The sequence below is a fragment of the Labrus mixtus genome, chromosome 13, assembly GCF_963584025.1.
Source record: "Labrus mixtus chromosome 13, fLabMix1.1, whole genome shotgun sequence".
In the NCBI taxonomy this organism is placed as follows: Eukaryota; Metazoa; Chordata; class Actinopteri; order Labriformes; family Labridae; genus Labrus; species Labrus mixtus.
In genome coordinates this window covers 12,944,417-12,972,052 of record NC_083624.1, presented here as the reverse complement: position 1 = coordinate 12,972,052, position 27,636 = coordinate 12,944,417, and the positions used below count along the sequence as shown (strand labels likewise).

Below are 27,636 nucleotides of genomic sequence, written 5' to 3'. Positions count from 1 at the left end.
AAAAGGAAAAATGGCCATGAATATGTTACTACAGTCAACGATACCTCTAACATTGAGAAATAAACAACCTACTGAGCCTTGCTGTGATTGGTTTGAAAGCCTGAGAAGAATTTGGCGAGGGGCCAGAAAGGCTGTGACACAGCTGAACTCTGAAGAGCAGACCCGGGGAAAAAAAACAGAGATGCATTTAACTGTGCTGTTGTTGAGTTCATGATGGATGTGAAGACTGCTCTACTGTTACTGGTTCTCCATCCATCATCAGAAGTATACTGTGAACGATATTACTAAGGGAGGGAGGGATTCAGCAGAAAGGATGATGAAGAGGGGAGCAAATGATGAGAAGATGGAACAACGGTGAAAGCATTTTGAGGGTGTTGTTGCTATCCTGCAGCAGAAACCTATGCAAAGCTAACGGCATCGCCTTGACTACAGAAGTTGGACAAAGTTCAGCCTCAATTCCACTCTGGTGTTCCCTTCCCCCGGTGAGGTTTGCTGATTGTAAAACAACAGAAGGAGAGAAGGTAATGTGTGCCTCCAAATTGGTTTGTCACTTACTGCCACCCAGAACAGGGAGACACTGACGGTGGGCAGGGTGGGGAGAAAAGGGACAGGAGAAAGTGGGCGAGAGCAAATTAAGTTTCCTCTGGGAAATACCACGGTGGCAGAGAGAGAGACAGAGAAAAATGGGGAACAAGGGAGGAAGGCTGGGCTTGCTGCCAGCTCAAAATACTGGTAATCCTTACACACACACATACACACACACATACTCACACACACACGGACACACGTTTTGAATTCCTTGCTGGCTCTGGCTTGTCGATATGATGCCACTGTGATTCATGATAGCTAAACCTGCATCACTTTAGCTAATGATTCCCTATACACACGACTGCTCCTTGTGTGCATGCGTGTGTGTGTGTGGTTGTGTCTGTGTGTGTGTGTGTTCTAAAAGCAGAGGAGATGAGAGGGTTGATGTGACTTCCACATCTATTTAAAGAACCATTAACCAAACACACACAAACACACACTCAAACACACATAAAGCAATGACACACAGTAATGATATGCACATGCATAATGTAAGTACGCTTCTAGGAGCACAGATGGAGAAGGGTCATAACATGTGACACTCCAATCCATACACACAGTCCACATGACAATCAGGTGTGTACTGGAGTGTTCTTCATACATCATTTATATTGAATCAACCCTGAGTCTGATTCTGTTTTAGATGCGGCTGATGTATGGACATGGACATGGACATGCAGAGAATATAGGTAAACATTTCCTGTAAGGAGCTGGTATGTAACAATAAATTACATTACTATATCATATCATATCGAACAATATCTCCTCCCACGGGACTTCCAAATGAGTATTGTTGTTTTTTAAATGAGACAATAAGATATTTACCATTTGCCATCTCAATCAAACATCAGATTGTGCATTTCATGGTTACATAATCACAGGGTGTGATAGGAGGAATGGAGATGAGGAGATTATTTTTTTAATGCAGTTTCTTATGAAAGCAATCGAGACATTCAGAAGAAGAAAAAAAAAAAACACTTTTCTACTTCTTCAATTTATTTTTAATGCATGCCCCAGCTGACTATGGGCCGGAGTCAAACAAAGTGACACAAACCTTTTTATCAGGTAAGGTATCATAGTGAGTATTACGTTTGACAATTCAAAGGAAGCTTGTTTATTACTATACCCGAAGCTATATACCTAAAACATGACAAGATTGTTAAAGCAACAATGTGCAACTGTTCCATCTCAGAATAGTTCTTTTAAAGTATATCTAATAGTATAACAACTTTCAACACGCAGAATAAAGTCTCTTTGTGTCCATGGATCACTCTGGTAACCTGCTTATAGCACTATGTAAGTGTCGCAGCGGGCCTCGATTTCTCTCTCGCGACAAGTTCATACGGCCAAACGGTACGAGCCCGTTAGCCTGTCTGGAAACTGTTTGATGCAATGGCCGAGGTGAAGAGACCGAAGAGGACGGTGACGGATTAAACCTAAGAAGAGAAAAAGAGAGCGTGATCGAGCTGAGACGCAGAGTGAACATCCCTGAAGATAATATTCATAACAGATTGTGCAGAACTTTAGGCTGTATTGTTATCGGTGTCATCATTGTCTCACCTTTAGCAGCTTTACTGGGTTCAAGAAACTCACCTAACCCAAGTTACTGTATGTCTCAGGCTTGTATACAAATAGATAAATGAATCAATCTTGCAAGACCGAGTTGTAGACTTGTGCAGTGTCATATTTGCGCAAAGTCCCGTCATGTAACTGTACCCTGTCAGTCGACATGGGTCTTTGGTTTCACACAACACTGCTCGTTTATGTCAAACTTTTTCTTTGGCATATGACTTTTCAGAGTCCACAAGGTGAACCTCGAATACCACTTTAAAAAAAACGGTCTTAAAACATAATATTCACTTTATGCAGAACAAGCTATAGCCTTCTGTTGGCATTTTATTAACACAGGCTAACCAGACTAAGATCTTTAGGATCCCTTTGTCCACGGGGGCTGTACTCAAAAAATGAGTTCTCTTAAAAGCTGCTTTAAATGCCTCATTGTAACATGAACATTTCTACATTTATTATGACCATTCACAGCTGTTTTCAGTACTAAGAGAATGGTATGAGGACAGATTGCCTTGGCAAACAGCCTCAATCAAACTATAGCAAAAAGTAATGAGTTTGTTGGAAGAGTAGGAAAAGAGAAAAAAAACATAGTTCTTTAACAGTCACACTGCACGCAAAAAAAACAACCTAATTATTCGTTCTAGGTCTGAGGATAGCGTGTATTCCTAAGAAAGGGAACATCTGAACATTTCAATAGGTAATCCACTGTTTGAAAGCTCTCGGGATCAAGGATTAGAGCTGCCAGTAACATTTGAGCCGAGGCCAATTAGAGCATAAAACAATTAACTCAACAAGAATTGTCCAGGATTTTGGATGTTTTATTCCTTTTACTGACCCTCCAGTCCTGAAAACCCAACAACATTCTCAGAACACAGGCGATCTCAAAGTTAAGCCAGCATTTGCAGTATTCATTTCAGTTACAAGAAGCATATCCCTGCACAATGAATTTTAACAATAGTCATACATTGTGCGCGTGATGAGTCTCATTTATATGCAGTGTTAGAAATGAGGGTCAAATACATTTTTGCGGCGCTACAAAGTTTAAGGGCAATTGCAGTCAGTTTAGGAAGTCCGACATTGAGGAGAACAGTTTGTTGATACATGGTGACCTCTGAATCTGTTTGCAGGGGGTTGGGTAGTGGCATGAAATAAATTGTTTTAGAAATAGCTTGGTGATGTTGGGCTTGGTTATCAGGGAATAAAATGAACAGTACAACACACACACACGCACATGCACGCACAACACACACATACACACATGCACACACACAGGGTGATGAGCATGCATCAAAGTGCTCTCACACACACAAACACATACTGGGTTTCCTTCACACACAAAGTATTTTGCTGTGACTAGCAGGATTTGTGTCATAAATGTAATTACTGCTGTCCAACTGTAAGATGATAGAATTAAGCTGCTTTTAAAGAGAGAGAGAGAGAGAGAGAGAGGGAGAGGGAGAGAGAGAGGGAGGGAGAGAGAGAGGGAGAGAGAGAGAGAGAGAGAGAGAGAGAGAGAGAGGATGACAAGCAAGACACAAGTAACAAAGTGGTTTGACGGAGAGGACTCAGAGTTGGCAGAGAGAAAACAGACACTATGAGAGGATGCCATCGAAAGAGAAACAAAGACTGAGCCTAGGAATGAAAGAGAGAGTATGGGAGGGATAAGGAAAAAAAAGAGAGAAAAAGAGAGAGAGACAGAGAGAAGCAGAGTAGGGGGAAAAGGGAAAAAAAAAACAAAATAAAAAAATATGGCAAACAAAACACAAAGACAGAATACGCCAAGCTATCCCAAGGCTATTTAGTTGGCAGGAAAGCAACGGGCTACTTTGAAAGTCAAAATTACACCAAGGAGCAGCTTAGCAGTGGGCTGCAGCAACAAAGCCAGAAGACTAAATATTCACACCAACTTCTGCAGCACATCACACTTTGGAAGCTCTCAAAAGGGGACGCAACTAAATTACCGCTTTCTCTTTCTACATGATACACACAGAGAGGCTATTTTTACAGTGAAGACAGCATTATTCGTCTCTGACTGTACCATTGGTGGACGAGTTCAAGATGAATGCTTTATCATAGGAACAATTCCCAGCTGCGGTATGGGGTAATAAGTAAGAAAATCAAACTGTACAGGGAAACCATTCTTTTATGATGTCAGTTTTCTTTCCCACAGGGCTCCAGCATATTCACAGGAGCATCATAAACCATAAAAACACGAGGCATTGTAATCAACTTTGATGTAATGAAATAGTCATTAATGCTTCTGTCATTGGAGAGTGTATACAGCAACGACATCCTTGACTGGGTCTGATTCCCAACACTAACGCCTGTGTCCTTTCTACTTCATTTGAGCAAAATAATCGATCAATCTCAACTTGATTTTTTATATTCTAATGTAAGAGAGTTTGGCATAAACCAACGGAAAGCATAATGTAACGAGGGTTGCTAAACCTTAAAGTAAGGCACATAAATTAAAGTCAAAGCAAGAACCAACATAATCCTGACAATATCCCTGATCACAATGTCCTTTGTGTTGCATTTGCTGGGACATTTAGGTCAGAGGATACAGTGTTTGTGGCAAATAAGATCAGAGTTGTGTTTTTTTTTTTTTTTTTTTTGTCTTACGCTAAACCCATATGAGTTGTTTTATCTGCAAGCAGAATAATCCATGTAAATTAGAACGTAATAGCATCTGTCATTGTAACAGGGAAGACATAACAAGTACACAAACTCTTCCACAAACTCTTTCAAAATAAATCCATCAAAGGGAATTTAACTGATTAGTCCAGGACAGAAACAAATGGCCTCCCTCTTTTTTTTTTTTTTTTTTTGCGTCTCTCTCAAGCATCATAGAATATCCAGTGCAGCACATGTCAGTGATCGGTGTCTAGAGCCTGATAGAGATGAATGGCTGTACCAGCGAGAAGCGACAGCACTGACCATCTACTGATTACTGCTCACCTTTATTGGCTTACTGCGGGAGATGGGGAGGGGTCAAAGGGCATTCAATATACAGAAAGGCAGTGAAGAGAACACGCACAGACTTTGAAACGTCAGTGTGCGCTTAACGCTACAGACAAAGACAGATACCTTGTGCAAAAGAAGAAAAAAAAAAAGAATGCATACGTGAAGGAGACCAGGCATGCACACAGCAGCATGTGAGGGTAATAGCGATGGAGTAGCAAGGATTGCTTAGTTCAGCTGTTTGAGGTTTGTGTCGGAGTGATTGTAAAGAGCTAGTGTGTGGTGGCATGAAGTCGATTCGCACACATGTACACAACCACATAGACATACAGGGACACATGCACACACAAAGATGTAGCGCTCCCGCTGTGACAAATTAATCCATCAATCCACATCAGCCTAACAAGGTGGCTTTCAGGTTAAATCCTCAGCAAAGTCTGCATGAGCCATGGAGACCAGGAAACAATGACAAAAAAAAAAGAAGGAGGGAAATGAGAAAAAAACGAGAGAGAAGAAAAAACAGAGATAAGAAAAATGAAGAGACAATCACAGAGGGGGGAGGCGGGGATGTGTCTCTCTGAAGACGCAGTTTTGGCAGAGCCTTTTCAGTGTGTTACTGTCGCAGTCAAAGTCAAAGTTCCACGAGGGAGAAATGCAGACAATGGACTGCACCAGTCTCCCTCAGCATCACACTGGCCCCCTGACACACACAGAGGCAGACAGACGCACACATTCTCAGAGATGTTCATTCTAAGCTCCTCTGCCTGTTTGTCAGCGTCTAAGCCTGATCGACGTTGGCAAGTACAAGCGTGAGCAAGAGAGAGCAGGGGAGCGACTGAGAGAGAGAGAGAGAGAGAGAGAGAGAGAGAGAGAGAGAGAGAGAGAAAGAGAGCTGGTTGTGGGTGGAGGAACCAGAGTAAGACAACACAAAGACATCAACACGGAAATCTAAAACAAAGGCTGACACGCATTTTGGCTATTGAGTATTTTCTGAACGCCAGTTCAATCCAAGAAAAACTTGACTCGCTTGTGTTTGTGCATATGAGTGTATCCTATTTAAAAAACTGCATACAAATGAGAATAATGCCACAAAATGAGTGTTTCACTGGCTGTCACTTGTGAACACTTTCATGCATTAAATCACACGTTTGAAGAAGAACCTGACTAAAGACTAACAAGCACCAAAAGATCAGTACTTTCTCCCCTTGCTCAGCAGGCTTGTCATCATTCCCGAGGATACTTCCTCAAGGAAATATCTCCGATACACTGATTGCGGGACACACACACACACAAACACAGAGAGAGAGCTTTGGGCTGTCCCCGAGACCAAAGGAAACCGCAGTGAAAGAAACACAGCTGCAACCGCTTGTTTTATGCCCAGTAAGCAGTGTGTGTTTCACTGTACTCTGTCCTATTTAAAGAGAGAATCAGTGTGTATAGAGAAAGATATGGACTGAAAAGTTCTGTTTCGTATTTCTCACTTTTCAACACGACTCTGTTCATGTCCAAATAACTGAACTGTTAAAAAATGACAGTGACTTGTAAGGTATTTATTTTAAGCATCCCAGAGTAGAGTAGTTGTTAGTGCGCCAACCCCATGTACGGAGGCTATGGTCCTCCAAGCGGGCGGCCCTGATTCGAATCCTACCTGTGGCTCCTTTCATACATGTCTTTCCCTCCCTGATTTCTGACTCTATCCACTGTCCTATCTCCACCAAAAAGGCATTAAAGCCCACAAATAAATCTTAAAAAATAAATAATAATAATGAAGTTTTAATATTTGTCTAAACAGGGTTTCTATTTCGGTGTAATTATTTATCATATAATTTAAAGAGTAGAGTAATTAATTTAAGACTCGTCAATACATTGTTGTTTATTAAGTTGTTGTTGTTTTTTTATTTTTTGAAGGAAGTTTTATGAAAACTGTTCAGCTCTAACCTCCACGCGGGAAATTCATTAATTTAGTCACAGAAACACACACACACACACACACACACACACACACACACACACACACACACACACACACACACACACACACACACACACACACACTTACGCTCAGCGAAGGGTTCCACACATCCATACACACTCACTCTCTAAGACGGTTTCCCATTTCCGTCACTTTGCATCTCAGATTCAGCAAAATTATCATATAATATGAAATCTTCCAAGGTTCACATTTTCCACAGGATGATGGAGACTTTCCATTCCGAACACATTACCATAACAGTAATAGTTTCATATGTGTGTGAGTGTGTGTGTGTGTGTGTGTGTGTGTGTGTGTGTGTGTGTGTGTGTGTGTGTGTGTGTGTGTGTGTGTCTAGTTGTGGTGTAGTTGCCCGGTGGTTTCTTGGGCTGGGGAGGAGAAGACCATAGCTGGAAGTGAAAACTACATTCCCAGAAATCATTGTCTTTAAAGTCCTCATTTTCCAGGACCCTCCCCCCTCCCTCCTCACCCCCCCCCACCCCCTCCCCGTTCCTCACAAAAGTCCATGCAGCTGTTGGACGTCTCAGCTCAGGCTTTCTGGAAAGATTTCAGTTATAAAAAATGCATTAGAGCAAAGTAGGTTGGAAAAGACTGCCACACTTGCCAGACACACACTCTCTTTAACAGCTCTCTGGGCCATGCAGAATAATAACAATACAGGGTATACGCTGACAAGCAGCAGGTATGAGGCATGTGTAAACAGGTTTTACGGTAGTTTCAAAATAAAAATTGCAAAGGGGAAAAAAAGGATCAGGACTCTTAACGGCTTTACTGGACATCTATCAGGGATACTTTCTGTCTAAATAAACGCAGATCAGTTTTCACTGAACTACTTCATCATATTATCTAATCATATCACTGCAGCCTCCTACTGCAGGTCAATTTGGATGTAAAGATGACAGATATTACACATCAAGACAAGGCGATACAGTCATTTACCAGATTTGCCATGTTGTCTCTGATGTCAGACAATCAAAATAGAGTTAGAGGAATGATTACATTTTAGAAACTGTTGCTGTTCTCTTAGATCGACAAATCAAAAACAAACAGTAGCCTACAATGCAGCACAAAAAACAGCAGCATGTTGAGGAACATACATTCACGCACTAAATTTGAACTGTATTCCTCCGTGACGCGGCTGGATTACCTAATGTTGCTAGAGACATGAAACCTAACTCAATCGCAGACACACTTGGTTAAAATCTGGTTAATTGGATACATTTATTTAAAGGAACTTTCAACCCTGATGTTTTATATAAAAAAAGGGGCCTGTTCACTTCTTTTGGTCGTTTCTTTAGAGCGGCTTCTTTAACAGATTGAAGTTACAAAGGGCGTTAGACATTTGTTTCACTGCTAGTCCCTAATATTTCATTAACATAGCTTTGTTTGTGAAAAAAAATGAAAAATTGCTTCAATATACTAAAAATCTTAGGATCACATAACTTTACAACTGTAAGGAACGCAGGTCTTTCCACAGTGAACAGTTTAATGTAAATGCTGTTGTAGCTGTTTAATATGATGCAAATGTTCAGACTCAGTTTGCTTACAACAAGATTATGTTTAGGAGACATACAAGAACATGCAACCGTTATCATAGAAGCCTGTGAAACTCTGTGTGTTAAATAGTACAACATACTGTCATTATCTTCCCCTGGATCTCCTTTGCTTCCCTTGCTTTTTTTTTCCTCCGCTTTTATTTTGCCACCACTATATTTTGTCCTGAACACATCTAAACACTGTCCAGTTGTCTGGCTAATACAGCATTATTTCTAGACTGCATGTGCACTTTAATTTTACAACCAAGATGAGAAAAAAACAGAAGAAAAAAATGTGTTTCCTTCTTTCTTTCTTGGATTATATTATTTTATTTGTTAAGGTTGAACTCAAGTCAAATTTTGAGAACTAAGCATTGGATTCTTTTCACAGCGTGTCTTTTATTATCCTTAAATCTCCTTTTTTTTGTGTTTTTTTTTTTTAAACGTTATGGACACTGAACATGAAAGTCAATAGCACCATGTGGAAAACTGACTCAGAGCAGAATGTGGAAAAAGGCTGAAACTGGTTGACACCAATAAAGTGGCAGGCAACAAGACGGACATATACGGGAATGAAGTAGAGTGCTCTTATATTCAAGTAGCTACAAATGATATGTGGCAGACTTCAAGGCAAAGAGAGATTGAAATGAAACTTTTGAAAATAAGGGTGTGTGGACTACATCAGTCAGTTGTTCCCCTCGGTTTTCTTCCACATGACTACTTCATTTCTGCTCCTAAGATCATGTGTGTCATTAAGAAGTGGCCAATGTCCTCATCCCACGTCTCTCCCCCGGTCCCTATCTTACTTTCATCTGCACTTCAGCATAACCAGGGAGGTATTGTAGAGGGAGGAAGGGAGTAGAAAATGATATAGGTGACTGAGGAGATTGAGAATGCAAGAGGACAGTTGAAGTCGATTATAAATGACACCTGAGCACGGGGAGAGGATACTGGGGTACATACATAAAGTGAGTGCAAACATAGAGTGAAAAATGGAGGGGTGGAGGTTGCTCATAGAACAAAAAAATTGAATTCAAAATGGAGGAAAACAGCCCTTTGTTTCTTCTTTATGTATCAGCAAATCAGAAGTCAGCAGGGGCAAACCCTTAGTGTACAGCCTTAACTGCATTTTCTAACTTACTTTTTTGTTCTCTGTCATTGTAGACATTTTCACACCTTTGTTATTTTTCATACTTTTCTCTTGTTTTGGCCTTCTTTGTATTAAACTTTTTAAAGTTAAGCAATATTAAACAGTGGTTGTTTCATCTCATCTGTGAGTATTTGTATTTGTCTCACCTGCAGGGCTTCCAACCAAAGCTCCAACGTTGCTTTCATCTGCGACTAAAACAAAAAAAGAAATACATGTCAATATACCAACATACACAACAAATACTCACCAGGAACTTGCACACTTTCCATTGCTGTAGATCAATCCCTTTCATGATATCTATATTTGTAATATGCTTATTTTCTTGTGCTTTGCTTACCAAGAGTCAGAATTATTTTCACATTAACATTATTTTACATAAACTTTGTATAGAAACGTGTTTTATGGTATTGCATGTTTTTTTTTTTCCCGGTCTTCTTCCCAGCTTTAAGTTCCCTTCATTATATTCCTAAATATTCTTTTTTCTGTCTTGTTTTCCTAGATGGTCTAGAGCCGCTTTAGTCCCTGTGATGATCGGTCAGCCTCACTGCTACTGAAGTCATTTCACTTCCTCCCTTCTCTCTCACCTCATTTGTCATTTACACTCCCTGCTCCCCTTCAGGCTCATATTCCCCTCTTCTCATTTCACAGCTACCCCCTTCACCTTCTGCCCTTTACCCTTACTTTTCTTCTCTAAACATTGTTTATTTTTTTTTACTTCAGTTATAATGCTTTCATCCAGCGGTGTTCTCCTCCTCCTTTGATCATTGTCTCTCCATCATTGCTTCTTGTTTTTCCTCCTTTCACTTTCTTCTGCTCCGCCCTATCCCCATTATTTCTCTCCCTCCCTCCTTAAGCCACAACGCAGACCAATGCCAACAAGGAACACATTGACTGGTAGCAACATTAAAATACACACACATGCTGCACACTTAAAACCACAAAGACCCAGCAGTAACATGGCTTCTCCCAGCAAATACTTCTCTAATGAAAACCAAACCTAAAGAGTAATACTAGCTGCGTGTGTGTGCGTGTCTGACGACATCTGTCTGCGGTGAATCAACGCGACCGCCTCAGCAGCCCGGTAGTTAGTGGATTACTGTGTGTGCATGTGTATGCCTACTTCAGCAGAACTTGAAATGCCACGTATGTGACGCACACAGAGGCATCCTAATAGGGAGAGAGTCTCACCAAGACACTATCATGTACACACACACACACACACACACACACACACACACACACACACACACACACACACACACACACACACACACACACTCACACACTCACACACACACACACACACACACACACACACACACACACACACACACACACACACACACACACACAAAGAGGCTGTAAAATGGGATTGGATTGGATTTACAAATGTTCTCACATGTATTCCGTTCTGATTTACTACCCCTGTACTCGATTTGCAACAAAGAAGATATAAATGAAAGTAGGAATACAACTGTTCCACATGGAATGAAATACTGGAAGAGGCTAAGTCAGAGAAAGTGAACCAGGAAAGATTGTGTGGGGGCACCAGTGACCTCGTGGTCTAAGTTTGTGCGCCGCATTTGCAGAGGCTGTTGTCCTTAAAAGTGAGCGGCCAATGGTTCGAGTCCCACCTTTGGCTCCTTTTCTGCCTGTCGTTCCCCACTCCCTCTCTCTCGCCCTGATTTCTGAAAAGCCCACAAATAAATCTTGAAAAACAAATTTAAAAAATAAAAATAAAAGAAAGACGGTGTGAGGGCTGGAGAGGAAGTTTATGTGGAACCAATCTATAATTTATCGAAATGTTATTATTTATTTTTATTTAAATGGCTTTGATGGACAATGAAATCAGGGCAATTAAATAAAAAATGACATTATGTAACTGACCCTTGAAAACTGCTGTGAATGCTTTCTCTCTCTCCCTTTCTTTTTCAAAACCACCAAAGCACAGCCTGAACTCTTACCCAAACAGGACTTCTTTGTTGTTGTTGTTGTTGTTGTTGTTGTTAAAAAGTAGTTCTTATGTGGCATTAATCACTGTTATGACACTGGTTATATTGAACACTTTTATAAGCATGTAAATGAGACAGACTTTAAAGTCATTGAATGCCTGGTGGTTGGGGAACAATAGGGAAGAGGTTTCTGGTTTTGCTTAAGGACTAAAAAAAAAAAAAATATCTGCTGCAATTCTTGAAATAAAATATGACCAAAAACGCTCGCTCAACTGTTTTTTGCATGAATTGAAATGGCAAAGGGACAGCACGATTATGTTTGAAGACAATGGTTCCAAAAGAAAATCAGGGGGAAACGAGATTTAGTGGATTCTTGAATTGAGTGTAGAAATACAAAACCAGTAAAAAACACTGAATAAAGAAGTATCATGACATGACATGTGGGTTTCCCCCACACACTGCATGGATGACTCTGCATGTCAGGAGGTGTGCCAGCCCAAACTGCCCTTAACATGGACACAGAATCATTCAGAGGCTGTTTTTGATTTTAACCTTTGAGCCGAATCAACAGGATTTTCTTCTGGAAAGCATAAAAGCACAAACACTGAATACAACAGTTAGGACTTTAAAATCTCTTCCTACTACTGTGAATGCTTTTTGATATTCATGTTTACAGAGGGTTTAACCTGAGCCACGCTGTATGACACTGATATCAATTGTATCACAATTGGACGAGAATAGTATAAAGTAATTCATGCATTTATGACGGATGGACAGACGGACGGATGAATGTCTGGATGGACTGATGGATGGAAAAACACATACTGCAGATATATTGATTTAAAGAGGGAAAAAAAACAGAATACAGTTGATTAACCCCGCTTCTAATTAATTACAGTCTGGAGGACTTTAAATTACATAAATGTCATGCATATCTTCTCCAGGAGCTGATATATCTTTTAAAAACTTACTGTAAGCATTTCCATAACGCACTAATGAGCACTATCTGATTTCCATATGGTTACGCAAGGCAAGCATGCTGGCAAAGAAAATCAAATGCTAATTGATGCTAAAATTAGCTGGCTATATTACCCCATAAGCTAGCTGCCTATATGGTAAATATGTTGTATTAATGATAGCAGGACAGGAGGCCTAATACCAAAGTCAGATCTCTTGTATGACTACATACACCTGATCAATAAACTTAATACTGAATGAGGTGTCTTATTCAGACACCTTACATTCAGACACTACACAACTATCTCACACCCTTCTAGAGACTGTCATTACTTTTAAACTAAAATATAATGAAACCTTTGTAAACTGTTTTCTACCTTTTAGCTGCAGTATACTTGTCTTGTTTATGATGTGCGAGCAAACTGTTCTCCAGCTTTGTCTGAAGAGGTTTTGCCTCAGATAAAACATTATAATCTTAGCAATGTTGTATTGGCTTACTGTCAGTAAGAAAAAAGAGACACTTGTTATTGAACTCTAATCACTGCTGCTTGATTATATTGTATGTTGACACATTGGCGCATTTAATAAAAGTTGATGTAAAATGTTTGGAGAGAAGACTGAGAGTCTTAAACACAAAGCAGTGAGGGGATCGTGTGTCTGCAGTTTAAGAGATAGAGGAGACAGCCAGTGATTGGTTGATTGGTGGTTTCATCAGTCTGCATGTCAACCTGTCCTTGGGCCAGCTGCTGAACCCCAAATTGCTCTGGAAAGCTGTGCCATCAGCGTGTGAGTGAGGGCTTGAAAGTATAGTGTAAAGCTCCTTGAGACATCAACAGACAAGAAAAGCACCATATATGTGCAGTCCGTTTACAATGAACATAATTACAGTACATACTATTAGTGTGTCATTTATGTAGCATGGATGTCTGTGCCTTTCAAATAAGCTCCTGTTCTTTTGTCCCATGTCTCTCTCTAACACACACACACACACACATGTGCCTCGCAGAGAGTGAGCTTGAGGAGGAGGAGGAGGAGGACTGAGGGAAGTGACATTTGAAACAATAAGCTTTTGTTGCGCTGCACCATGCGCTGTCATATTACACAGATGTACTGCATGCATGTGCGCAGAATTAACGACACACACACACACACATATGTTTGAAGTCGACTAAGTGAAATGTCACCGAACTGTCGCATTGGAAAAATCAGCCATCAGAGATCAACAGGTGGAAACACTAAGCGGGAAAGAAGCGTCCCATTGGCCACAGATGTGGTCGCCCTAGCATTTTTGCAGTTTTTTTTGCATGATAAAAGAATTAAAAACCTCCAACTCCAATGGACACCCAGTCCGTTTTCCTTTATCAAACTTTTTTAAATATAAATGAGAGAGGAGAAAGAAACAATGGGAGTAGTTGGGGAAAAAGTAAATCCATATATTATGTTTGCAATGCCATCTCACACAGTTCGTATTTTACGTGGATGTACTTTTTTCATTAGAAAATTCAACACATGACTTGTGAATTGATTTTACATGTGGAGTAAAATGTTTCATTGTTTTCATGTTGTTTTCACCTTAAAATCTACCTAACACTAACATCACTCTTTAAAATGATTCAAAGTGTAAGTCATAGTTGTATGCAGGTATAGCACATTATGCAGGATTACTGATTTGTATGACAGTTTTCAACCCTACAAATCAGATCGTAGATTTTGCCGAAATTCTAGTGAGTATACAGTACACAACCACTTAAAAAGTTCTCTCAGTTCTCACGCTTGCATTAATCATGCAACAAGCATTAATGACACCCAACCTGCGTGAGTAGAAAAGCTGTGAGTATACAGTATGTGGGGCTGTGCAGTTTGTAGTGCATGGCTGCAGAGGTGTCAGTCTGCATGTGGCTTTCAGAAGCATGCCTTTGGTCCAGCAGCCATGCATAAAGAAAGGCATGTTTAAGAACCTTTAAAGGATAGGATGCATGCAGCCACCATGCAGAAACAGAAAAATCTCCCCACCAGTGTGCTGCTGGTTCTGAGTCATACCCAGGTCCATGCTCTTTGAGGCTTTGACGTGCTGGAACTGCCGCTGGTTCTGGTTCTGGTCTTGGCTCTGGGCGGGAGTCTGGGGCTGAGCTTTGCAAGAGTTGTGACAGTTTTCCCTGGAATAAAATAATGAAACAGTTATTACAGACAACGCTTTGACACCTTTTAAGTCAACCCCACAACAACCCATAATGATTGATATGTTTTTACTAATTCCCAGGAATCATTGTCTGCCCTGATCATTCCTCTCTTGTTCACTCATTCAATGTTTGTCAAAAAACGAATCAACCTGTGCTGTCCAGTGCATTAAAGTGAGGATAGACGTGAGCTTTCATCACAGAGAGGATCGAGGATCAGTTTTTGGAAGTTACCTGGTCGTGCCTTTTTACTATATTACGCGCATTTCTAAGCATTTTAAGTCCCACACATAAAAAAACAAGTAGCCAGTCAGCTTCCTTATTTTCTTGAGTGTGAATAACAAAATGGTTAAGTAGCTATTTTACCAGCTCTTGAATTAGTCATGTGTGTTAACTCTAAGGCTTTGACAAATCCTTGCTCTAGAAATGAGCAAACTGTTAGAAATCAAGGCTAAAACCATTATTCATGCAGGTTTTTCTTAGAATAACTTGAAGTTTATACCAAACTAATGACATCTTCACATCATTTTCCTGAATGCTGATAACAGAATTCTTAGGTCAAGGAAATGATTGCCAATTTTTGCTGATATTTTATTTCTTATTATAGCAAACCCCGTGTGCTGCACAAAGAAAAACAAAACCCCCGACAATCACACACCTTTCCTGTAGATAGGAGTGCTGAGTCGAGCAGCTGAACTCTGTCTCATGTCCATACAGCTCCCCGTCTTCATCTTCGTCCATGTGAGAATAACTTCCATTGGTCACTAAAAAACAAACAGTAGAAGTGAATGATGTGAGAAATGGTGATGTGTAAATAACATAGAAGCAAACCTATCTGTCCCCTTTTGAATAACCTTTTTTTTTTTTAAGATTTATTTTTGTGGTTTTTTTTGTGCCTTTAATGTAGAGATAGGACAGTGGATAGAGCCGGAAATCAGGGAGAGAGAGTAGGGAATGACATGCGGGAAAGGAGCCACAGGCTGGATTCGAACCCAGGCCGCCCGCCCTGAGGACCACAGCCTCCACACATGGGGCGCGCGCACCAACCACTGCGCCAACAGCGCCCCTTGAATAACATTTTTAACTACTACTATCAATCACAGTATGCAGTATTTGCTGCTTACTATGTTCGACAGTAATATGTAGTATGTCTGCCAGTTTCTCGTCTTGGTCCAGGAAGTAAACAACAACCCAGCTGACGACAAACACGCTGCAGTGTATCATCCACTTACAGTTCAATCTGAAACAAGCTGACATGTGGTTCATTCTGATTTTCAGGATTTTGAGAATCACAAAAATAATTGATAATATCTTTGTGTGGTTGGTCAAATTGTGATTATTTCCCCTGTTGTGATCGATAGCTGTTGCTGTCTGTCATTTGTTTGTTTCTAACCTGACGCTTTGCATTGTGGGAAACAGTACAAAAAGAAGACTGGTCCGATGCATACTGTGAATCTCTCCGATTCAGTACAACATCCGGGTATTTTTGGGATACTTCGGATCTCGCATTTGTTTGCATGCTGCAGACTGCCTTTTGGGAAAATCAGTGCGTACATCGCCACACCTCTCAGAGCTCTCCCATCACATGACGCTGATCTGACTTAATCTGAGGATCTGGAGATAAACTGTGAGACAGTGCTTCAGTCTCTCCCTCACTCTGCTCCGACTTCAAGCTGCATGGTACTTGTTGGCCTCCAGTGTAAGATATCCGGTGTTGTTTGGTGACAAACTTCAGCAGTGTAAGGACCTGTTTTGTTAAAGCTTCGACAAGCAGTTCAATGAAGGACACGTAGGGGCTTCTCTGCCTTTGTTGTTTAAAACTTGTGTTTTGTGGCTAAGTCAGGGAGGTTAGTATTGTGCTTTTTGTATTCTGGGGAGGGGGAGCTTCTGTTCCCCTAGTTGATGTAGTACTTCCTCTATACACAATCTTAATGAGGTCTTAACAGGCTGTTACAATGTATTGCAGGTATATTTTTTGAATTGAGAGATATGTTCATTATTCTGTCCAATAAGAATGTCATCAATTAAAACTGACCACCTTTGAAATGTAATATAAAATGCCAAAAGAATGAAGGGAAAACCAAACATAGACTGCTCCGTTAAATTGTTATTGTCAACTCATTCCTTAAGATTCACTCAAAATTCTCATTTAAAAGTAGAGTGGGTTAAAGACAAGAGGAAGGGAAATCAGTCGGATAAGAATCAACTTGAAAGAAACGGAAAGCAGATGAAAAGCACAGAACAAATGCAGCTGCCCTACATCTCTGGAAGTCGCTGCAGATGGAGCTCAGCGATACGGCTGTGTCTGCTTGAAAAACGACTTTATGACAACTTGATATACAGACTCACAATCCATCCAAGCACAATTTACATACAGTCATCACTTCTCAGAGAGCATAGCTGCCACACACAACACATGCTGGGGTTATTGTGCAGTCTTCACAGTCTATCCTTTGTGTGCTTGCATCTGCACGTGGCACTGAATGTAGACATCCTGGAGCTGAAGATATCACAGCCTCTCATCTCTATCTCTCTCACTACACTAATCACCTGTTTTATTTTTCTTCTGGTCCCATTCTTGCAGTCTGATATTTTGGCTGTCATTTATCTCTCCTTACCGATCTCCTATAAATCATTTTATCTCCCACTCAGATTTTTTTCTCCTCCTCCTCCTCACTGCCAGCACCTTAATCAGCTGAACTGTCAAAAACCCATTCTTCTATCACCTCACACACACACACAAACACACACACACAAACACACATCTGTTCTCACTGACTTCAAGTCTTTGAAGTGAAGAAAAAAAGCAGTTGCTGTGTGGATGATAGATCAATAGTAGTTTGCCCCAACAGCAGATATATGATTCTTCTTCTTCAACACTCAACTTTTTTTCTCGTTTTGTCTTTATTTGTCGACATGATGTCTGGTAAATCATGTCTCTCAGTTTGTTCCCCATTCCACCATCTTTTTTTAATACCTTTTTTACAAATCCTTAACTGAAGACAATTCCATATCTTCTTTAAAATCCAATCTAAAACAAATTATAAATGGACTTGAGCTTGTATATCACTTTTCAAACCTTCTGACTACTCAAAGTGTAAAGTGACCATCAGAAGAAACTAATCCCATTCATGCACATGTATATGCTGCCAAAGCAGAAGTGGGAGCAACTCTTGGGGTTTAGTTTCTTTCCCAAGAACACATGGGACATGTTGTTGCAGGAGCTGGGGATCAAACCCCTAACCTTCAGGTTGAGAGACGACCGACTCTATCAACTGAGCCACAGCTGACCATATCATTCAAAGATGAAAGGGGTCAAGTTTATTTGGAAATCTACATTATCTTTTATTTTGGTTTGAGGAGAGAACTTAAGGTATTTCTTTTATTACACTCCATCAACTTAACGAATTGCAAAAATTATATTTTAAAGGAGAAGTGGAGTCTGACATATTCAAAATATTGATCCCTACAATAGGTCAAGATGAACAGGATCCCACCTGTATGTTAATAGTTGATAATAACTAAAATAACATCAGTCATTTAACGGGATTCAAAAGTTCTTCCAGATCAGCCCCCATTTGTTTTGTGCCACCTTAAAGGCTGAATATGAATATGAATAAATGTAACAGAAATCAAGTATATCCTCTGAAAATAACTCTGTGAGTAATGACTGTCTACAATGAGTGTAACACCCGAGTCCCACTGTCTGTGATGTTTTCCATGTTTTCTGAGTCGTATCTTCACTTTGTTTACATCGCCTGGACGGCCGGCTGACTCCTCCCTTCGCTTATAAAAGTTGTTTAATTGAGGGACTAGAGAAGAGAAGAAAAACATACTGTACTCACTGCTTAATTGAATGTCACGTAAGCGTTTCTAGATCACGTTCATTTTGGGTAAATTTACATGCAGTGTGATGATACGAGCATAATAAAGATCGCTAGCATTAGCATGCTAACACAACAATGCACCGCAAGTTGTTTTGGTTTCATACTGGGGCTAAAGGGCAACATCTACTGGATCAAAACATCGCATATAAGGCTTTAAGGCAGCCCTATGGGGCTAACAACTATCCCACATTTGGCCCAATAAAACACATTGTACACCACCTAACAAAGTAAACAAAGGGATTTATTATTAACAGACAAACTAAATCATAAACGAAGATCAACGCAAATTCTAATTTACCGTAACTAAACACAACAACACACAATCCCTGGCTGAGAGGCACATCGGTCCCAACGCCAAAAGCCTCCCCTCCTGAAGCCAGCACAGGGTTTCTAAGCACTGAGGCAAGGTGGGCATCGTTGTGCAATCAGAAGCTTCACCTGGACTGGTGACAACAGAAGGGGAGAAGGGACAAACAGCTCAGGGAACAACCCTGTAACAACTGAGGCAACTATACAACTTTTTATAATGGGCTTTTAATATCCCTTAATAGTAAAGTTGTCTTCATAGAACTGTTTTTTTTTTTTTTTCATATAATGACAAAATCAATGTAAATGTGATTCATGACAAAATTGGGGAAGGTTGCATAATATTTGAGGCAAGACTAAAACAGCAATTTATTTGAGTTCATCCCATCAAATGCAATTACCTTACAGAGTGAGAGAGAGAGAGAGAGTGAGAGTGAGAGAGAGAGAGAGAGAGAAAGAGAAAGAGAAGGCTGGAAATGTAGAGAGAAAATGTGCACAGAAAAGGAAAAAGTGAGAGAGGAAGAATAATAGCAGGAGACAAAATGAGATGCAGAGAAGGATCAGACATAAAGAGAATGATCCATAAATGCACAAAAAAATAAACACATCTGCATAAATACATATGTAGAGAATCATTAAACTCAATTTATTCCCCGGCAAAAGCTCAACACATTTTTTTTTTTTTTTTCACTTTGACTTCAGCGCCAAATAAAATGAATTCAGTATGAGACATAGTTCATTAGGAGAGTAAAATACTGGCAAGTGTGCACAAACACACACACACATACATATACACACACACACACACACACACACAGATGTATACACTCAAGCTAATAACATCAGTAAACACAACAAGTCACAGAGCCTGAGAAATGTGCTTACTGCATACACACACACAGACACACTAACATGTATACTGTGTGTAAATGACACCATAGCTGAGGTGAATTTGAAAAGCAAAGTGTATTCAAGGTCAGAGCTGTTTACCAAATTCTGTGTAAACACAAAAAACAACACTGTTTGATACTGGCCAACAGTCCCTGAACCAATACAGTGACGTCTGTGCACAAAACAACTCACACAGCAGCCATAGACACAAGAAACAGGCACAGATATCATCCAGAGACACACACACAACCGGCACACAGAGGCAGAAACTGACACTGAGAATAAAACAAGCATGTATACAATCAGATGAGCATGCTCGCTAATGGACACACTTCACAAGGACACACAGAAAATATAGGACGGGGAGCAAATACAGTTACTGGAAAAGAGCTATATGAAGCACAAAGGACTAAAAATAAGTCCTTCTAACAGGCCAACCCGAGCAACAACAAACAAGAAAAACAACCTTGAGAAACATGAGAGAAGAGTAAAAGCACAGAGAGAGAGAGAGAGAGAGAGAGAGAGAGGGAAGGGATAAAAGGAAAAGAGGGGCAGAGAAGTCTCTAATTATGGCTGCAGCGTCGATTAAACAATCTTTTTGGGGTTATTTTTGTTTTCAGTTTGTTTTATCTTGGAGAAATTCCCTTATTAAACTTAATCAGTGAGTAATTGAATTTATTGCAAATAATAGGCCCACCGTTGATGCTACTTCACAGGCAAAAAATTGAACAGAAAGAATAAGATGATAGAAAAGTAAAACATTTTAATAAGATCTGATGTTGGACAGGGTCGGAATGAACTGGAACATTTGTTTCAGGGGGAAAGTCCGGGCAGAGCAGAGTACAAGATGAGTTGAGTTTTTAGTAAAGTCGAGGGTTTACGAGGAAGAAATGTGTGTGTGTGTGTGTGTGTGTGTGTGTGTGTGTGTGTGTGTGTGTGTGTGTGTGTGTGTGAGCGCGGGTGTGTGTGTGTGTGTGTGTGTGTTCACAGTGACGGAAACATATCAATCAGTGATGAGCAGTTTCATAAAAGCATGCAGGGTTCCCCCAGTGTATTCTTGCTTTTTTTTTTCTACTGCAGGCTTCAATTTAATAGCCCTGAAACAAAGTTTAAAGAGTTTAAATTTACATTTCTGTGCCTACAGTCTGAATGGTCTAATTAGCAATTCTATAAATGGCTTAATTTCTCCAAAAGCAAGTTAACAATTGCCTGAAGTAACACTCAATTGAATGCCTGTAAATGAACTGCTTTCTTCAATATGTGCCACTAATACTCTATGACTATCAGGTTACAGCTTTGCACATTAAAAAAAGAAAAACTGAAGCAACTCTTCAAACAAAAGTTGGTACAATACTGCAAAACTAGAAAATTATACACCATCAACATGTCTTAGTAAAAGTTCTAAAAATCACTGACAGACATCTTGCTTATAACAGTTGTAAATACGTTGTAGTTTTATCTTTATTTTTCCTATATTATTCCTATATATTCTTATTTTATTAATACTCAAATGCATGTTTTTCTTGTTGTCTTTTACTGCTGCAGCAGAGATTATCTTATCTTATCTTAAAAGTCTTTACAAAAGTGTCCCTTTGCTCGTTATTGTATTCTGGCCTTTTTCCGCACATATTTCAACACTGCAAGGACAGTACAGAATGTACAGAATTTTTTGTAGACTCTGCTGTCCTCTCCTGCAGTACACACCTTGTTTGAGGTGACACGATTAGCACAGCTAACTAAACACCGATGTGAAAAAAATCCACTCACTGTTGGATGAATATAGAGTGCCGTCCAGAATGGGAGGGTTCATATGGCCGTTGGTCTGACCGTTCACTGGGCTCAGTAGTCCTGACAGGCCAGAGGAGCTGTCAAATGAGCGATTGGGTGACACTCCATGTTGATCCTAAAACAGGGAAAAATCAAAACTGCTTAACAAATTGAACATACGATTTCATATTCACTTATAATGTCATATAATGAGCCCATCTACCTTCCTTTTAATATATGTATTATTAGAGCACACAAAGTAGTTACAATTGTAGAAGTTGACTTAAATAAAGCTTTAGTAAAACCTTTTTGTCTAATGGAAAATGTTTGTGTTTCTGTTGGTTTGCTTGCTTGATTGAATTTAAATGGAGTAATGGCCAGAAAAGACAGTGGAAGCATTGAGTGGTTTATCCATTCACAGTAACATGTAGACAGAATAAAGAGGAAGAAGGAAACACTCAAAGAACAAGGGGGAGAACCAAGGTGAAACAGGGGGACCCATTTCCCATGGCCCCTTGGTTGTTACTGTCCTCAACGGTTCCTCTGTCTTCTGTGTGTGTGGTGATGACACTCATTCTGACACCTATCCCCTTGAGAGCCAGCCCTCTTCAGGTCCCCTAATAGTCAAATAAAGCATCCATCCCAGTGTTGTTGTGTACTTGTATTTTAATATTAGGAATTCAATTTGCATATATTAGTCAGTGGTGCGTTTGTGGGTGTGTTTAAGAAACTGTACGTATTCATTAACATGTATACATATTTATGCTGTTTGCCTGTGCTGCTACTGTAAGTGTTTTTGAGTGTTTCCTTGTGTGTCTGAAAAGAGGCAGCCCTGCTCTCAAGAAACAAAGAAGACATAATAGTAGTGCGTGCGTGCGTGCGTGCGTGCGTGCGTGTAATAAATCCTTCTTGTCATCTTCTACTTGACCCCCCACCAAGCAGCAGCTCCATCCCCTCCTCATCTTGCTTCCCCCCGGACCCCCACCCAGGACCCTTCTTTTTGGGTGTGTTAGATGTCCTGTGGAGCCCCTCCCCTCCCTGGCTCCCTCCCTTAGCTCGTGTCAAAGAGCCATCAGATTACTCAGTTTAAAAAAACAACTATTGCTTAATTTACTACAGATTAAGTTTGGAGAAATAAAACATAATTTCTAAATACAAATAAACGTATTATATTATTTCTGCATCACATCAAGGTACACATATAGACCATTAGCTTGCTTCTTAGAACCAGGCGTATGAGAAGCATATTGGCTCTTAATTAGTCATTAAAGAGAAATCAGTATTGCCCAAGTCAACGACCATGCCGTATCAAACGTACAAAGCCATGTACAAAGGGTTGTCCCCTTTCCGTAATCTCCTTATTATTGCATATTAAAGGTGTATGATGTGTAGAATTTTTACACTTAAATATCTAAATAATTAAAAATAGACTAAACCCAAGTTTACATTTTTTTTAGTAATTATATTACCTCTTGTATTTCCAACACATGTCAAAGCCAGAGAAAAAGCTTAATTTTAAAGTTGAAACGGGGCTTGTCATGTTTATCGTTGCCATGGAAACACTGGATGTAAAGACCGCTGCATAAAGAGGCGGGAACTGCTACTGAAAGCTGCCGTTCTGTTGCTGTATGTGTTGCGGTGATAAAAACCTCATGTAAATTATAGTCAGTAAACATATCCTCTGCCTCAGGTCGGTTTTCGCCCGTTCGTCTTCACTGCGGTCAACTCGGTGTTTGTTTTCATCGGGTTGGGGGTGGAGTATGTATGTTTCCCCTCCAGCCTCGATGTCATCTTTGTTTTTGATTTGATTGAGAGCCCTATGGTGGCAGAATGTACATACCTTCTGTTTAACTTGAAGTAACTTTAACTTTGTGATAAATTGACCACTGCAACTTTATTTCTAAAGTCTTGTAAGGTCTTGTGTTCATGGAACGTTACGAAAATACAATCAATCATATACAATCAACAAATACTTCACTGTAGACTTTCACTAGTACCTTACACAAATGAACAATACACAATTTATGTCGAGTTCCTCTTCCTGAATTTAACACGGGACCTGTCTGCATATACATTGAGCTTCAGCCTGATTCATTATGTTAACTTTTTATATACACAATATTAACCTTTATCTGTAGTATCCCACTCCTGATACTATCTTTGGGTGGCAGTAGCTCAGTCTGTAGGGACTTGGGTTGGGAATCGGAAGGTCGCCGGTTCAAGTCCCGGCACAGACCAAGTCCGGAAATTGGTCTGGTAGCTGGAGAGGTGCCAGCCCACTTCCTGAGCACTGCCGAGGTGCCCTTGAGCAAGGCACCAAACCCCCCCACCAGCTCAGGAGCGCCCACTGTGGGCAGCCCCCTCACTCTGAGACCTCTCCATTAGTGCATGTCCATAGGATCCTGTTTGTGCATGTGTGTGTATTTCGGCCTATGTTTGCGTAGCATGTTAACTAGACAGAGTGTAAAAACAAATTAAGTTAAACAAATTTCCCCTTGCGGGATCTTTAAAGTATAAATTATTATTATTATTAGAGATTAAAAAAAAAAGGAACAAAAAATTAGAAATACCAACTTTATACAGGAATGAAGACAATGTTATCATAATTTGATTTGAATCGCTGGTATATCTGCACTGATGGTAAAAGTCGGGGAAAAACAGGACAGACTGTATCTTGTTTCATAGTTAGACACTGATATATTGCGACAGTCCACGCCGAAGAAAAGCTTCAGATTACGCTGATGGAGCCTTCGTAGAACCAGACGTATTAACTTGGAGATAGCCAGTGATTCTGGAGTTATTGAAAGAACAGAGCAGCTGGATAAAGTAAGGGATTGCTGAGAACTGGCTGAGCATGAATACAGTGAGAGCATCTGACTGAGAGAAAGAGCCAAAGAAAATATTCAAGAAAAAAAAAAAAAAGAAGACAAAAAGATCAGAGGGGGAAAAAGTAAAGTGGTCCGCTTCTGAAATGTAAAAGCATCAATACTGAAGCCAAAAAAAAGGCTTTTAAGGTGGAGTCTCTTATCTTTCTGCCATTATCTTCCTCTCCTTTCTTCTCTACTCTTGAGACAAAGAGGAAACATGCAACTCTTTGATGTTGCTTGCATCTTTTTCCATCAAGCTATTGACTGGGGATGCCCTGAGAACTGCAAGTCATAGCAGTCTTCTACATGAATACATACACCTACCTACATCTGGGTAAATGTATGCTGAATGCCTTTATCCCTCTCTTTCTGTAGTACTCTATTTCTCAATAATAATATGAAGCTCTACTCACTTATGCAATAAGAGGAAACAACTTTATATCATGTACCAATATACATACATAGGGGAGCTTTTACTTGTTTTGCTTATTTGTGAGCATAGCCTGCAAGGTGTTTATAGTAGGTAGCTTTTATATCCAGTAGCAGGGCATGCAAAGGGCCATTCACACTTGAGCCAACAACCAAGCTTTGTGTGTGCAAAGGTTTGTGCAAGCCTTCTACAAGCCGTGTAAGAGGCATCGGTTGAATAGCAGCCCAGATGAAAAGCATCATTTTTTTTTTTACCCCAGAAGAAAAGAGATACAGCAAAGCGAAGAACACTCTCTTCTTCTCTCCTTCTCTCCTTCTCACACACACACACACACACACACACACACACACACACACACACACACACACACACACACACACACACACACACACACACACACACACACACACACACACACACACACACACACACACACACACACACACACACACACACACAAAGAAGCACACAAACACACACAATAACGTACAAGCTGAAGTGTTCATGCTCTTTCCCTGCTGCTGGAAAGAGCAGAGAAAGTAGTGTCAAGTGTGTGAAGAATGGATGGAAGAGCTTAAGAGTGGGTATGTGTAGAAAGAGGCAGAGGGAGCAGCCAAAAAAACAGAAATATGCTCCAAGGGCCAAGAGTGATGATAATGAAGCATGCATGCTAGCTTTCATAGCATGCATGTGTTCTCATTCTTACAGCAGGTATCCAACTCTTGATATTTCCTCAAAAAATCAAGAGGGAAATTTAAGTTTATTATGAAAATGTAAATATTGCCATCTCTATGTAACCATCAAACCTGTTCTGATCACCAAGGTTTGATATGAACATCCACATTGGGCACATCTATGCAAATTCACACAGTAGTGGAAGTAGTAGTAGTAGTTGCAATTATATTCAACATTTAGCCTTTGAATATTTGTTGTTATTCATTTATTTATTTTTAACACCCCTTTTCACAACAGAGCATTTCAGTTTACAAAGCAATAATCTTATTTTTAGTTGACTCAGTGAATTTCTGAGACCAGACTTCTGTAGAGCTTTTGTGCTTTTTTTTTATTCCACAGCAGGCAGCAGGTGCTTGTAACCCTCTTGTTACTCCTGCTGTGTACAATGTGTGGCTTTAGTTCACATTCGTCAGAACTGGTGTGCACATGAGTATGTGTGTGTACCTTCAGAGTCCTTAGCACCACAAGTTGGATCGTCCCCCTCACGTTTCCCTCCTGTGACATAGAGCGACGAAGCGTCTCCATGGCAACGTGGTTGGAGCGTCCAAGCAGAGATTCTCCGTTGACTGCAACCAGCTGGTCGTTGACACACAGACGCCCATCCTGTAAAAACACACACACACACACCAGTTGTATTCAGACATCAACATTGTGCATGTTGAGTGGCTGTATACTGTCAGCGTCAAGATTATTTGTATTCATGTCTCTTGTTAGTGAAAACTCTTCTAACATTGTGTTCATGCTTGTAGGCATGTGTCTAAATGTGACTCAAAGAAGGATAGTGAATACTCTTACAATACAAGTATAGACTATATAAGACACGGATGTAGTCTCTATGATGTCAACCATTGGTATTTGTAGAGGCATGATGATGGTCACACCCACCTGCATTCAAAATGAATCTAATCTAAAACTTCACTGATACACCTAATTCCAGAGATATCATTTTCTTCAACTTTCCTACTCACTTCAGCTGCACACACACACACACACACACACACACACACACACACACACACACACACAGAGAACATGCTATCAGCTCCATCTGTGCGTGTGTGTGTGTGCGTGTGTGTGTGTGTGTGTGTGTGTGTGTGTGTGTGTGTGTGTGTGTGTGTGTGTGTGTGTGTGGTGGGGGTGGGCATGAGGGCATTCTGAGACAGTCTGTCTCTCTGCTGTCTACAGCAGGTCAAGTGTGTCCTAGTGAGTAAGATGTCAAAGGTTAAGTGAACAGGAGCACATGGCAGCAGAGTCGACACAGGTGGCCTCACGTCACTGAATCGTTTACAAATGATTACATTCAAGGGCACAGTTGGTCAGTGTTGTTTGTGATCATTGGGTTATGTTTCCCAATCTGATGTCACCTTGTATGCAGCGCCTCCATGTATAATGGATTTGATGAAGATTCCCAGGTCCTCTCCCGTCTCCCTCGACTTGTTTCCTTTGAGGCTGATGCCGAGCCCCGCCGAGCCGCTGTCGTTAAGGGGCACCTCGAACGTTAGCTGCTCCTTCCCGTTCTCCGACACAAAGCCTGGCACGCGGGACACCTCGTCCCTCTGGAAGTGAGAGAGTGAAAAAGAGTAATGGAAGCGGGAGAGACGCAGATGGGGAAGAGCAGAGGGTGGGAAGAGTGTGAGGAGGAGAGACAGGGGTCAGCTCATTGGGCATGAATAGTCTCCTAAAGCTAAACTAAAAGCTTTTCCATTTGAGAGAGACCATCACAAGGAGCTTTTCAGCCTAAATTTCTCTGTGGGGAAAAAAAATTGCAGCTATTTTATCTAGTTAGTCTATTTCCAAAGAAGGAACAAATATGAGTAAAAAAGCCATTTGGACCCACTGCTTTTATGTGGGGGTTTTTCTTCTCTCAGTTCAGC

The 27,636-nt window shown here is 40.4% G+C and overlaps 1 protein-coding gene across 2 annotated transcripts in view; it reads right to left on the bottom strand.

Annotated features, from left to right (window-relative positions):
* The window catches only part of pard3bb (par-3 family cell polarity regulator beta b), a 218,939-nt gene that overhangs the window by 100,576 nt on the left and 90,727 nt on the right, over positions 1–27,636 (bottom strand). For both annotated transcript variants that reach the window (XM_061053776.1, XM_061053777.1), the window contains exons 12-17: positions 27,127–27,318; positions 26,207–26,365; positions 21,731–21,866; positions 15,538–15,643; positions 14,716–14,858; positions 9,940–9,984 (exon numbers count right to left, since the gene is read on the bottom strand). In XM_061053776.1, the coding sequence (XP_060909759.1) occupies positions 9,940–9,984; positions 14,716–14,858; positions 15,538–15,643; positions 21,731–21,866; positions 26,207–26,365; positions 27,127–27,318 (781 nt within the window). The remainder of the gene's footprint in view (positions 1–9,939; positions 9,985–14,715; positions 14,859–15,537; positions 15,644–21,730; positions 21,867–26,206; positions 26,366–27,126; positions 27,319–27,636) is intronic.